This window comes from Puntigrus tetrazona, unplaced genomic scaffold (genome assembly GCF_018831695.1).
Source record: "Puntigrus tetrazona isolate hp1 unplaced genomic scaffold, ASM1883169v1 S000001111, whole genome shotgun sequence".
In the NCBI taxonomy this organism is placed as follows: domain Eukaryota; kingdom Metazoa; phylum Chordata; class Actinopteri; order Cypriniformes; family Cyprinidae; genus Puntigrus; species Puntigrus tetrazona.
This window is the reverse complement of record NW_025048699.1, coordinates 539,893-555,000: the sequence shown is the minus strand read 5'-3', so window position 1 is coordinate 555,000 and position 15,108 is coordinate 539,893. Positions and strand designations below refer to the sequence as shown.

The following is a 15,108-nucleotide window of genomic DNA, read 5'->3' as shown; positions in this document are numbered from 1 at the left end:
TCGGAAGTTAAAACGTTCTTATGAAGGTGCTTAAAAGGTAGCCATAGGAGCACCATCTGTTTCTTACCTTTTAATAACCTGAACAACTGGGTCTAACACACCTGCCTCTCTGCCTGCCTGTAGGTCCAGACGGCACCCATAGACCCCGACTGGGCGACCGGACTGATCCATCGGGCCAAGCGCTCTTTACTCTGGAGATGGAACACTCTGAAACCCGTGGGTTCTGGATGCAGAGATCATTACGAGTGTGGAACCAACTACTGCAGGTGAAGAACGAGATCTCCGTACGATCGTATATAGACAACGCCAATCACAAAAAGACTTTCACACAGAAACCTGAACCCTAAGCCGTAAAGAGATAAGAGGTTATCGCCGAAAACGTTGACCGCTGCGTGAATCAGCAATTCAGATTTATAACGCCCTCCAGCACAAGCGGGAAATGTTTTCACGCATTTATTTTTACGTGAGCCCTCGAACAATAACCCATCTACCTTTCCTCTCTTTCAGGAAACACACCTGCTCCTTCAATAAATCTCAACAGTCGTGACTGAAGATAAATGACGATCGCCAAATCAAATGATGGAGAACAAAAACGGCTATAATTGCGCATCCCTTTGATTTCTCGGACACCGTGACCTACATCAATCTGACAGAACACCTAAAGACACCTACGGCAATCTCAAGACTGTACAGAAATGGCCAGGGCATGTTAACCACCAAAATCAGAACTGGTTTCGTTTGGTTTTGGGCCGAAATATACATTCACCTCCTCAGAAAACTCTCAGGAACACGTCAACGAGAACTCCAGTCTCATCGTCCATGTTTTACAGCTGTACAGATCTTGATAACGTGTGAAATATTAACTTTGGATCTACAGTTTCTGATTCAGATTCAGTGAGGCCCAGATGTTTGATCTGATCAAAATACAAACACGCATGGCAAACGAATCTGTAGCAAATCTATTTCATTACCGGCTGCGGCTTCCAGGAGAATCAGGAACATATTTATTTTGTAAATATCAGGCACATAAAGTGAGATGATGGGTTTTTTTTTTGTTTTGTTCAAATGTTTTATTGTTTGCCTCGTTATTTTTGTTACATTGATAGTGCAATATTTTTTTTTTTTAAGGAAAACAAAAACTACAAATGCTCGCATGATGAAATAAATGCATAAAAAAATGAATTTTAAAAATGGAATCAATCGTGAACATTCCTGTTTTTAGCCAACATCATCACTTGGGTCTTCATTCATAAACACATTTAATTCCCGGGAAAAGCACATTTACTTTCAAGCTGAAGTGAAACTGAAATCAGACCACGGTTTCAGATCAAACCCACAGGTCATTACAATATGAACTTCCCCCGAAATGAAATGATCAAACCTCAAACTTTCCCTTTTCAGACCAACAAAACCGCCACCAAACGCCTACAACGATAAAATAGGAAATGAACCATGCAGGACATGAGGTTTACTATTGAAAAACAAAAACGTGTGCATGAAAAAGAACATTAAATACATTCAGGAAGCAGAAACGTTGAAGCTGAATCTGTAATACTGATGAAACACTTTATACTGCATTTGCTGAACACTGTAAACAAAGTTGAGTCTGGTTATTCGCAAAAATTAAGAGTTTAAATTAGTGATCATTGTTGATGTCTTTCAGGAATATTGTAAAAGTGTTATTAGCGGACTCTATAAACATTATCGAGCCAATGCACCATTGATATCTTGGTTTGCATCTACGGAAATCAATCAAATGGCAGAAGAGCAAATATCATGGCACCGAGTTCTTTGGTAATTAAAAAAAGATTTAGTGATTTTAAAATGCGCCTGGCACATTACAGAGTCAGATTCACGTGAAGCAGTCCTGAAAATTGGCACCGCTGTCAGTTTACTTGTCGGATGAGCTCATCGAAATTGCATAAGTGTGTTAATATGGCTGTGATGTGTACAGGTGACATCAGTACATCGAGCGCTGTCGCTCTGTTAGTGTTTTCCGATTTAGAATTCAGTTTAGGACGTGAGACTCACTGGCTGATTTGGACGCTCCCGCGCTACCTGCGATGCTCTTTAAAAACACGTCTGAAAGACCTGGATCCGAGGCCAGGTGACCTGAGACAAACTTTGCACTTTGAGTCGTCTGCCGCGCGCGCCGACGCTCCTTGAACCGACTCTGGCCCGTGAGAAAAAGAAATCAAGCTCAATGTCTAAACGCATGTCAGTTCGTCGTGACGTCTGGGGAGTTTAGGATGAAAGCAGGGGCTCCCGCTCGGCCTCGGTGCTCTGAGAGAGGGAAAAAAACAAACACATTCAAATATAGAGAGTGCAGCGCTGCGGGGGTCTCTGTGGAGAAATGCAATTACAGGACGCATTGAAAAAAAAAATAGTATAACTGGTCGAATTTACGCAATATTTATGTGTGCTCCTGTATCTTTATGCTTGTTATAGTATCACTCGGTTTATTTATTTCAATGCTAACATAACGTTCTATTAAAATCAAACATGACTTGAGTTTCCCGTACATTTCAAATGAAAAGTGTTACAATGAAGCATTCAAAATCTTTTGCCCTAGTGTCCAGGGCTATTTTAGGGTTATTATAGTATTGTAGTATATATATATATATATATATATATATATATATATATATATATATATATATATATATATATATATACACACAATTTTATGACTTCAAATTCAAAATTTTTATATTTTAAATAAATACATATACATTTGCGCAAAATATTAGAGCAGAAAAAAAATTACATTTGCTTTTAATGTTAGTTAGCGAGAATGAACACTTATTTTAAGTTCTTCAATTTAATATTTATATTTTATTTACATTTACATTTATGCGTTTAGCAGACACTATCGCCTAAAGCTTATTTTTATTTTAATCTTTTCCTTTTTTTATATGTTTATATATATATATTTTTTTATTGCAGCTTTATTTCAATTGGCACATTTCTTTTTCGTAGTTTCCGCGAAGGAAGCGTTGAGAGCCTCACCGGTGGCGTCTGCTGTCGGCACACGAACACTATGAAGATGATGCCCAGCAAGATGCCTACACTGATCACTATGAAGGGGATGTTGATGATCACGTTAGCCTCGGTAACAACGGCGTACAGCTTCTTGGCCGATTCCTCGTCAATAAGGACGCTCTGAAAAACAGGATGGAAGATAAGAAGAGACAGAAACGGAAGAAAAACACTTTCATGTTTCCTCCTCAGGCCATGTCTGATAACACGAACTCAAAAGAACTGCTTCAGAGCGAAGATCTCATCTGACAGAACTATGATCTTTTTCATTTAGTCCACTTTCATCCAGACCTAATGCTGAGACCGGTTTATCTCTTAAACTGATGCAACCGTCTCCTTTACTCTCTCATGCCTTGTGTCGTTCAAAGGTTAATGTAAATTTTGCACCGCGTTTGGACGCTTTATCCGTTGCACCTTTCACCCGATTCTGCATCTCAACAAAGCGACAAATACAAAACACACGTGATGAAAAAGTCGCTTGATCCGTCTCGACTGCAGCTTTACAGAAGATCCATGTTTATAATATCTTAATATCTCCATGCCCTAGAGTTGCATTTAGCAAATTAGAGCTGGATGACGATAAAGTCACATTTTGACAAACCAGGAGTTGAGGTTTGCTATTTGTGGCTTTGTGTGAGAGTTTTTCAGTTCATTTTTCTGGCAATCAAACCCATGACCTTGACACTGCAACTATGTGACCTCGGCATGTTTTGATACGTAGACAAACTAAGTATCATGCAAAGACCTTGAAGAAAAACACAGATGGCGATTTTCTAAAACTCTACCTCATTAAGGTACATCACTGGAAACACCAGCGTCCGGATCTTCCCAGTTTGACTGCTAAACGAAGAAAGAAAATGTGATTTAAATGGTACTTAAAGCATGTTTACTTAAAAAAACTAAAATTATTAAAAAATAAATACATCAGTCAACCTTGTTTCAGCAATATTTCCAATTTTCTGTTTAAAATAACTAAAAATAAAAATAAAAACAAATTACTAAAACCTTAACTAAAAATATAGTGAAACCAGAAAATGATAAATACAGTAACAATTATAATATATAATAACACCCATTAACATACCACCCTATCAACAGAGGTTTTAAATAAGTTCAATATTTGTAATATATCAAACAATAAATAAAATACAAAACTATAACTTACAAAGTTAAATTAAATAAACTAAAATGAATAATGAAAAATATATATAGGTATTTAAAAATGACTAATTACTAAAACAAAACAAATCTAAAACAAACTAATAAATTAAAATGAAAACAAGCCATAAAAATCTAAATATTAACATAAACTCTTATAGGCGAGATTGATACATCATATATACATCTAATTGAGATTTATGCATCATATGAAAGCTGAATAAATAGGATTTCCATTGATGTATGTTTTGTTAGGATAAGAGATAGAATTTGAAATGAATGTGTTAGAAATTGAATGTGCAAAAAAAAAAAAGTAAATATTGAGAAAAGTGCTTTTAAAGTTGTCCAAATAAAGTCCTTAGCGATGTATATTGGTAATCAAAAAATGAAATTTTGATATATTTATGGAAGAAAAATATCTTTTAATTTTAATTAATATCCTAATGATTTTTGGCATAAAAGAAAAATGGATGGAATACATTCTTGTCAATTGCTACAAATACATCTGTGCTGCTGATGACTGCTTTTGTGCTCTGAACTGAATCAAACATTTAAAAAGGCAACTGTGATTTTTTTTTCCTCAGAATTGTGAGATATAAAGTCGCAAAAACCTTTCTTTTTGTCTTTTGTATATACTGTATAATAATACAGAAATAACACTGCTTTAGACCAATTGGCATGGTTTGAGGGGAATGCAAACACACACACACACACCTCCTCTCAGACTATGAGATTAAAGCGGCTCTGAGATGACCGTTCACACGCTGATGAGCAGGATTTATCTGCTCTCTGAGATAGATCGCATTTCAAAACCAAGCCAACGAGCTGTCGGCCCAAGCAAGACATTCGGCAGCGGACCACCTGACCCCCAAACAGACTCAGAAACCGATCCGCTCGCTTCACGTCCGAGAATAACTCAAACACGCAGCTGTCAATCATTACAGCTGGGCTGACCTACTCCAGGTCAGGGTTCAGACTTATGTAACCCAGAAGTCCTGCAGTCGTTACAGGCCTGGAACAATCCAACTGCGCTCCATTTTACATCGATTGATCGAAATAATTAAAAGCCGATTAACTGGAGACTTTGAAACGACATCTCTGTTAAGTCAACAGAACAATGCGGTGCTATATTAAACGATGAACATGACTCATCCTCACCTGAACCCCGGGATCTGCTGCAGGTAGACGTTCACCTGAACACGCTTCGCACCGTGAAGCAACATCCCAGTGAGCTGAGAACACACACACACACACACACACACAGTCAACACCAAATACACCATTCTTTAATACTGGCGATTATTACTCAATAATAGCTTCTCACAAATTCCTGGGGTTTGTGAGACGATCAAAAGATAACAACAAATTAGATCATGAACAGAAACATTTTAAATAAGACAGTTCAAATGCATTAAAACAATAAACAGATTTATTGAATAAACACTAATTAATATACACATTATATGCACACTATACTAATTATATTTGTATATTATACTCACTATATGCATGCTCCTTATAAGGGCACTATACTCCTTATACGCTACATTACACTCATTACACACACACACACACATACACACCTATAGTTCCTAAATGCACTTTATATTCATTATTCATTACACACATTATACTCCTTTTATGCATGTTATACTGTATATTATACTGGTTTAACTAAAATAAAAATAAAAACATTATCATAAACTGATGAATCGCTCACAAGAAGATAGTACAAAGAGTGTTTTTATTTAATGTGAACTTAAGGAACATTTTACTTAAAAACTCTATTGGACACAGAATAGATATTTCTTGATTTAATTCTGAAGTCAAAATGAAGTGACTTCTTGCTTAAAACAAACAAAATCGATCTGCTAATGGGTTAAGCAAAAAAAAAAATAATAATAATATATATATATATATATATATATATATATATATATATATATATATATATATATATATATATATATATATATAATTTAAAAATGATCTTATTTCAAACAGAAAACAAAGACTATTTTGCTTGTTTCAATGAACTGTTCATGATGAGAACTGATATGAGAAAATTATTTATATCATAAAGCGACGCACATCTTTCCTGTCACGTGCACATAATGAAAACCTATCCTTTACTAGAAATCAAATAAAATAACAGTATATATGTAATAATCATTCAGTACCATGGTACACGGTGGTATTAGCATCTGATACAGTTACTGTAGCACAGGTTTATAGGGTAGAAGGATCACCTGAATCTCTTCCAAGTGAACCTATACAAACACCATAAAACACACCCACAATACACTTTATCCCGTTGATCCGTGGAGATCCCAAACCTGCAGCAAAAGCGCTTATCAAACACACATGTGCAGTTATTTAACACGCTCCTGGAAGAATCTGGTGCTCCGATCTTCGTTGAACGTCTGAACTCTTTTGTACAAAAGGTTGGTAGAAACTCTAACTGTAAACTAAACAAACTCCCACGACACACAAAATAATCAAAACAGCCACTAGTTTAATTACTAACTACCTGCCGGGAAGTGGGACGCGTCTGGAGTACGAAATCAGATAACGTCACCCTAACACCATCTGGTTTATCAGAGAGTGACTCAGACACAAGCATAAATGTGTGTTTGTTCTGTCAGTAAATAATGAAATATAGATGCTGTTATTCATTCATTCACTCGTTCTGGATCTGTAGTATTGCTATCGGTCAGAAACGTGAGTATTCGAATGAAACTGAACCTGTGTCTGAATAGTATTGCAGGCCTGAAGCCTGAGTGTGGAGTGATGACGCCCTCCTATGGCGGTGCAGATAAATACACACTATATACATTATTTACACTACATACACTATACTTGCTATTTACATGTATAGTATTTACAGTATATCCCAGCTACACTCTATATTTACTCATTCTATACATGCTGCACACTTAGCGTACTTATTATTTACACGTGCTGTATAAACTCAGTATATAAAAACCTACACTCTATAGTCATTCTGTACATGCTATACTTACTTATGCACACTATACTCGTATATGCTATACTTATTATTTACATCTAAATTTATAAACACACAATATATATAAAAGCTACACTCTATATTCATTCTATACATGCTATAGGCATTATGCACACTATAATCATATACAGTACATTATACTTATTTACATGTATACTCACTATACACACACTCTATATATATATATATATATATATATATATATATATATATATATATATATATATATATATATATAAAAAGGTACACTCTATACTCATTCTCTACAGGCTATAATCATATGCAAGCTATACATTATGCACTATACTTATTACTTATTATACTTAGTGTGCTTAGTGTTTATACAATGAGAATACAGCAGAAATACATGTTCTGTATACTCATTGTATAAACACTATATATAAAAAACCTACTAAACACTACATATAAAAACCTACACTCTATATTCAATCTGTACATGCTATACCTATACGCACACTATACTCATATACACTATACTTATGTACATGTACACTCATTAAACACATACTATATATATATATATACACATGCTGTACTCATATGCACTATACTTGTTATTTACACGTGCTGTATACTCATTGCGTAAACACTATATATAAAAACCTACACTCTATACTCATTCTGTACATGCTATACCTATATGCAAACTATACTTGTATACATTATACTTATTATTTACATGTATACTCATTATTTCTATGTTTGCACAATATAACCATAGGCATGCTTGACTCAGTATGCACACTATACTAAACTCAGTGTTTATACTCATTAGTTGCACACTATACTCATATTTTCTTATAAATGTTAAATAAACTATTCTGAGAAAATATTTGATGTGATATCACTAATATATATATATATATATATATATATATATATATATATATATATATATATATATATATATATATATATATATATATATATATATATATATAAGTGCATGAACATGCAAGTGCATGAATAAAGGAATTCTGGTTGGCTGTGATTATGAGGATTTATGCAGATTTTGCTTCAGTTGAGGAGAATAAAACGCCAATTCGTCAGACCTTTCCATTAGGTCTATACAGACTTACCGGGTTGATGTCAACGACTGTCTCATGCTCCTCCTTGTTAGGATTCATCCCAAACACATCTTGTACAAACTTGTCATCCGCCTGGTAGAAGTGAGGGGAGGACATGATGATTGGCGCATCTGAGAGGAGGCACACGCGTTAGCGGGACGTCCCAGCATCTGTATGATAATAAACAGCATTCAGACTCTCACTGACCTTCTTTGCAGACGCTGACGTTGAGGAGGCCGGAGCCGAGACAGTTTCCAGCCGGCACGCAGAAGCCCGCGTTATCTGGGTTAATCGTAAGGTTGGCGAAAACTTCACTGGGTGGGACAAAACGGAAACCGGGAACCCCTTGTACGCTCACGTCAGACTCGTACTGGGCATATATAGACCTGTCAGCACAAACATACATTAAACACACACTGATACCACTGAAAGATGACTTAAATTAGGATTGGGACTGTAAACAAGCAATAAATCTGAAAAGCTGATTTGTCTTTCAGTTTGACCTACTTCTCTTAAACAGCTTTGTTTGACTATAATTCTCACTGTAAACTGACTCTGGCTGAATAGTTTTGCTTGTTCGGAGGCCTGGTTTAGACCCAATTAAACAAACACAGAAATGAAGAATCACACACGCTTTCCCCCCACATACAGTATGACCTGATAGATAAATATAGTTTTTTTAATCACTCTTTTAGGAAAAATGCATGGTCACACGTAAGCACTGAGTTCAACAGGTCACACGTTCAGACCGAATCCATAAGAGCATTCCTAAACCAAACCTTTAATCAGTTACTCATTATTAATCACTTTTAGGACATTTTGGCGGCTGAATGTGAAGATTGAAGGATGATATTCATCATATTACCATATATTAATCATATTTAAAGATCACATATCATCATATATTAATATGCATCAAATTATCATCACATACTATAGTATTGTTCAAAAGTTTGGGGTTCATGTTTCTGAAAGTAGTCTCTTTTGCTCATCAAGGCTGCATTTAATCAGAAATACAGCAAAATTGAGAAATATTATTTTAATTTAAAATAGCTGATTTCTATGTGTACATCCGATGAGCCGTTTTTGATTCCTGTGATCAAATCTGAATTTTCAGCATCATTACTCCAGTCTTCAGTGTCACATGATCCTTCAGAAATCATTTGCTGATTTGCTGATTTCATTTTTCGAGATTCATAGAAGAGTTCGAAGAGCAGCGCTTCTTTACAACAAATCTTTAGAAATGCGCTTACGGTCACTTTTGATCGATTGAATACTAATTAAGATCCGTTAACTGATCCTCACCTGCACAGATCAGAGGAGAACATATAGAGTTTCTCAGTTTTTGTGATGACTGGATGGAAAGACGCTCCGTCGGTGCCGTTGATCCTGTTACACCCTTCTGTGCTCCACCAGTTCAACGTACTGACGAACACAACAAATAATCCATGATTCAATCCGATTTCTAAATCCCTCTACAGATAAAATGAGAGTTTTCTGCTGATTCTACCTCTGTCCGTTCCACTCGTCTATACGAGCAAAGTCCTGATAGTTCTGCTTTCCGGTGAAGAAAATATAATCACCGTCATCTGTGCCATTTTTCTGAAACGCAGTCAGTGACGTGAGAATGAAACACACACACACACACACACACACACACAACAGATGTGTGTATCACCGAGAAACACAAATACAAAGCAAAGTTACTGAAGCCTCCTTTGTTCACAGAGGCTGCTTTTTTGATGAAAGACATGGTAAAAATTGTGAAATAATAGTGTCTCTATCAGAAATCATTCTAATATGTAACACTGGATTACAAAACCGTACTGGGGTATATTTGTAGTAATATGTAATAATATGGCAAAAATATGCCAAAACAATAAGGAAAGATCGTGCTCCAAGAAGATGCTGATTTTCTCGATCCTCAGAGTTTTAAATATTTCTATCTCAGCCAAATATTCTCCTATCCTAACAAACCAAGTATAAAAATGTAACATTATGTAGAAATATTATGTAGAAATCTCAAATGGACCCTTTGGGCTGGATTTGTGGTCTAGGTTCGTGCTGATCAGTGCTACATTTTTGTTGAAACTGTGATGCATTTAATTTGTCAAGATTCACAGATGAATAAAAAGTTCAAAGGACAGCTTTAGTAACGCCTTTAATCCATTTAGTGCATTCTTAATGAATAAAAGCACTATTTTACTTTTCCTCGAATCTAATGAACAGCCAAAGCGGGAGCTGGTGCCACAAACTTCAACCAAAACACATGATTTGAGTCATTCTTATCTAAAGCGCAAACTCTGCACAATGACGCACACACCGATCTTTATTATTTAGCGTTAAGAGGTTTAAAACCGGCGCTAGTAATAATGATTGACAGCAAACACCACGGACACCAACCTTATAGAAGAGTCCAAAGTGGTCATCCATTGGGATAAATGTTTGGATCAATTTAAGCAGCGGATCTTCGTAACCCCACAGCAGGTCACCGACCCTGAACGTCCCAAACAGCCCGACGTTGTGAGACGTCATCAAGTCGCTGACGAAGCGCTCAAACCATCTACCTTTGGTTTTCTCCATCACAGTCTGAAGTCAAAAACAACCGTACGCTGTGAATTTTTCGCGCAAGCAGAATTTCTTATTTTGCATTTGGGTGAAAAGCCACACGCTTTCGCGTGTTTCAGTAGGTCAGAGATCGCGGCCTCACCACAGCGGGGATGTTGACCGTCCGGACGATGTCGTCCTCCGAGCCGCGTGACATGTTGGGCTCAAACACGTACGTCTTGGGATTGACAGCCTCGACTCTCGTTCCGTTGTCCAGAAATTTCACTTCCTCCTTCGGCCGATACTCCCTGAAAGAGGAAATGCATATGTAACACTGAAAAAATAACACCGTCACGGAGTTGAGCTATTTTAAAAACAACAGGTCATCTGATTCAGGACAGACAGTCTAAAATCTGGAGCATTATGTGGTCTTCAGCTTTGTTGTGCAAGAGAAAACTGCAGCATAAAAGTGGTTTTAAAAGACTAGTTTAGCGGTTTTGAAAGCAATTTGAAGCGGTTTTCAAAAGCTTGACGTTTAAATCGTTTTTAAAAGCTCTGAAAGCAGTTTTGGAGCAGCATCAAAGGGGTGTCCGACTGCGATTTCACTTTGTTAAAGGGATAGTTCACACAAAAATGAAAATGTGATGTGATGTGATGAAAATGAAGATGTGATTATCTATTTGCTTATATATTTTGCACAAACCGATCTAGTTTATTCGCACATCAATGAATCGTCACGAACCACAGTGTTTAATTTCCTTTTGTCTATGTATTTTTTTTTCTCATAGAGTGTGCCCTTTGACCTGTCAGACTGCGACGGTTTGAGATAAAAATCTTTGTTTGTGTTCTACTGAAGAAACGGCACCTACATCTTGGCGAGAAGAGAAAGAGTTGTTGCCATGACGTCAAAACTAATAAAGGTAAATTATGTGAAAAGTAATGCTTTCTTTTTTTTGTTAGACATGTTAGACGTACATTAAGATGCTCTGGGGGTAAGCAGATAAACATCACATTTTCATTTTCATTTTTGGGTGAACTGTCCCTTTAATGATAGTTAGCGTGTAATGTTGCTGTTTGAGCACAAACAATATCTGCAACGTTACGATGCTGAAAGCTCAATGTAAATAGAGGTATGATCTTTTGAAATTATGGCAGTTTAATGGCTATAAAAATGGGAAGGGAAGTTTGAAGCAGTTTTAAACGCTTCACAGGTGAAGCCATTTTTAAAAGCAGTTTCAAGTTCTAAAAGCTTAAAGTTTGACGCAGTTTTAAAAGACACTTTAGGTTTGAAGCTGTTTTAAAATAGTTTAAAGGAGTTTTAAGTCTAAAGCCGTTTTAAAAGCTTAAAGCCATTTTTAAAAGCAGTTATAAGTTCTAAAAGCTTAAAGTGTGAAGCAGTTTTAAAAGAAACTTCAGGTTCAGAGCTGTTTTAAAATAGTTTAAAAGAGTTTTAAGTCTAAAGCGGTTTTAAAAGGTTAAAGCCATTTTTAAAAGCAGTTTTAAGTTCTAAAAGCTTAAAGTGTGAAGCAGTTTTAAAAGAAACTTCAGGTTCAAAGCTGTTTTAAAATAGTTTAAAGGCGTTTTAAGTCTAAAACGATTTTAAAAGCTTGAAGCCATTTTTAAAATCAGTTTTAAGTTCTAAAAGCTTAAAGTGTGAAGTTTCTAAAAGCTTTAAGCAGTTTTAAAAAGAACTTAGGTTCGAAGCTATTTTAAAATAGTTTAAAGGAGTTATAAGTCTAAAACGATTTTAAAAGTTGAAGCCATTTTTAAAAGCAGTTTTAGGTTCTAAAAGTTTAAAGTTTCAAAGAATTTTTAAAAGCAGTTTAACGCGTAAAGCAATGTAAAAGCTGGATGTTTGAAGCAGGTTTAAAAGTAACTTTAAGTTCTAAGCTGTTTTAAAATAGTTTAAAGGACTTTTAAGTCTAAAACGGTTTTAAAAGCTTGAAGCTATTTTTAAAAGCAGTTTTAAGTTCTAAAAGCTTAAAGTTTGAAGCAGTTTTAAGTTCGTAAAAGCTTAAAGTTTGAAAGAGTTTTAAAAAGCTGTTTAATGCGTAAAGCAATGTAAAAGTTGGACGTTTGAAGCATGTTTAAAAGCAACTTTAAGTTCGGAGCTGTTTTAAAAGCTTCACAGCTGAAGCCATTTTTAAAAGCAGTTTTAAGTTCTAAAAGCTTAAAAGAGTTTTTAAACGCAGTTTTACCCATGAAGCAATGCAAAAACTGGAAGTTTGAAGCAATTTTAAGTTTGCAGCAGTTCTGAAAGCTCAAAGTGTGAAAGTTTTAAGTCTTAAGTTTTAATTGGATTGCTCTGCGGTTGCTAGGGTTTTCCTTGAGGCTTCAGATGAACAAATACAAAGACCCTGAACAGTTATTAGTTTTCAGGAAGATAGAATATCTGCTGTGTCATCAAGGGAAGCTTGTGCAAGAGAAAGCAACAGCAAAAAGGCAGTCATGTGAATCCCTTCCCGTCCGTCACACATCAAGAGGAAAACAAGTCCAGCACTGACCTGTACGTATACGGGCCGATCTGCTGGACGAAGGGCTTGTCTCCATCCAGAACCTCCGCGGGATTGGTCAGATTAAAGAAGTAAAACTGCATGTAAACCGGCGGCGGTGGGTTTTCAAACACCGAAAACGCCTCTGTTCCGTTTTCCAGAACTACTTGCTGTAAGGGCAAGAGAAAGATGGGTAGAAATGAGCAAAGTTATTAGTACACAAACCCACGGTTTCTAAAACTATTCAGAAAAGACAAACACATGAAGTTGCTTTATGCAGATAACGTCATAATATCTTATTTTTTTTATTTTTCATATCCAACTCCAAGTGCACATTTACAACAAAAAAAATCTGCCATTAACAAAAAATGACTTTTTCTGGACGTGGTATTACTATGTAATTTCTCTCCTTCAAGCATAATATAAATATGATATTAATTCAATCATATTAGTGCATGTAAGACAATGTATGTCAAAACCCAGTAAACTGTATAAAGTGAAATTCTATAATACTAACCCTGGCAAAAAAACCCCATAAAAATAACAGATTTTGAACACATCTGAAACATAGCGTAGAGACAATAGTGAATAAACATGATTATATTAATGCTTCATAATTCTATAATTACAGTATTATGATAATATTATGCGAGTTGAAAATAATAATTATAATACTTATAATGCCTGAGTTATAAAATATTGCTATGCAAAATAAAATAGTATTATAATATTAATATAATATATATTACATTGTAATACACATAGCCTACTATATTTTTTTTGGATTTCTATAAAACTAAAAAAATAGAATATTATATAAACTAGAAAATTGCCTTTCAAAATAATGCATTATAACACATTATAATATTCATATTTTAATTGAAATATATGGCAAATTAATACTGTGTACAGTAACGTTCTATATTAAGTGAGTAGAATAAATAAATAATGTACATTATACTATATTATAATGAAATATTATATTATAAATTATAGTCACATATGCATGGTCAACATATGCATGAAGAACATAAGATAAATATGATATGAAAAGCCCATATGAAGACGCATTCATAGTCACTGACCTTCTTTATGGTGTTGTTTATGAGCTTCTGAAAGACCTGCGTCAAAGCCATCGCGATGCCGGCGATCAGCAGCAGGACGCAGAGGACTCCTGCGCCGTAAACACAGCAGGACCGGAGCATGATCCGGCTCGGTTCGGCTCCGACAGGGACGGACAAAGACACAGAGCAGCTGAACCGGACTCAAGGGTGTTTACATGTGTCATGAACTCAGAGACAAACAAAAAACGAGCGTCTGTCACGAGACTCGAAGGAGACTTCCTGCAGGGGGCGCTCGACGGCTCACTGAGACGAGCCTCCATAGAAACACTGTCAAAACACGGCACGGGGTTCCTGTGGTTAGCACACACTTGTACTCTGGAAAATATAATCTTTTAAAAAATACTAACCCAAAAGATAATTGCGTGACATGCAAAAGAAAATACGCGGTTTAATTTAGTATAAAAATATGTGTATATAGGCTGTTACCACAGGTGAGTAAATCGGTCAGCGCTGAGAAAAGTAACAGCTATCACATGACAGCGCGGGATACGTAGGCAATAAATTACTTTTGATTAATACATTTTAATTGACATTTCGATTTAAAATACATAATGGAGAAGTAAAGTAATTATTATAATAAATTATTACTGGTCCAGTGAAACCGATCGCTTAGCGACACGCCCATATTGACA

General features: G+C 35.7%; 2 protein-coding genes across 3 annotated transcripts in view; one reads left to right on the top strand and one right to left on the bottom strand.

Annotated features, from left to right (window-relative positions):
* LOC122341070 (liver-expressed antimicrobial peptide 2) overlaps positions 1–1,439 on the top strand; it is a 3,696-nt gene extending 2,257 nt beyond the window's left edge. Inside the window, exons 3-4 of the mRNA XM_043234397.1 lie at positions 124–266; positions 508–1,439. Coding sequence (XP_043090332.1) covers positions 124–266; positions 508–547 — 183 coding nt within the window. The 3' untranslated portion in view covers positions 548–1,439. The remainder of the gene's footprint in view (positions 1–123; positions 267–507) is intronic.
* On the bottom strand, positions 1,124–14,656 carry scarb2c (scavenger receptor class B, member 2c). Of its 2 annotated transcripts, none has more exons than XM_043234380.1 (12): positions 14,438–14,656; positions 13,365–13,522; positions 11,024–11,168; positions 10,717–10,902; positions 9,824–9,915; positions 9,619–9,738; positions 8,521–8,699; positions 8,326–8,444; positions 5,356–5,429; positions 3,825–3,876; positions 3,010–3,162; positions 1,124–2,283 (listed from the first exon to the last, which is right to left on the bottom strand). In XM_043234380.1, exons 1-12 carry the CDS (start codon positions 14,555–14,557, stop codon positions 2,245–2,247), a joined length of 1,437 nt encoding a protein of 478 aa, XP_043090315.1. In that variant the 5' UTR covers positions 14,558–14,656; the 3' UTR covers positions 1,124–2,244. The 2 variants fall into 2 exon arrangements, with proteins under 2 accessions (XP_043090315.1, XP_043090313.1); XM_043234378.1 differs by having other exon boundaries at positions 1,128–2,283; positions 3,825–3,879; positions 14,438–14,655.
* Positions 14,657–15,108: the final 452 nt, after the last annotated feature.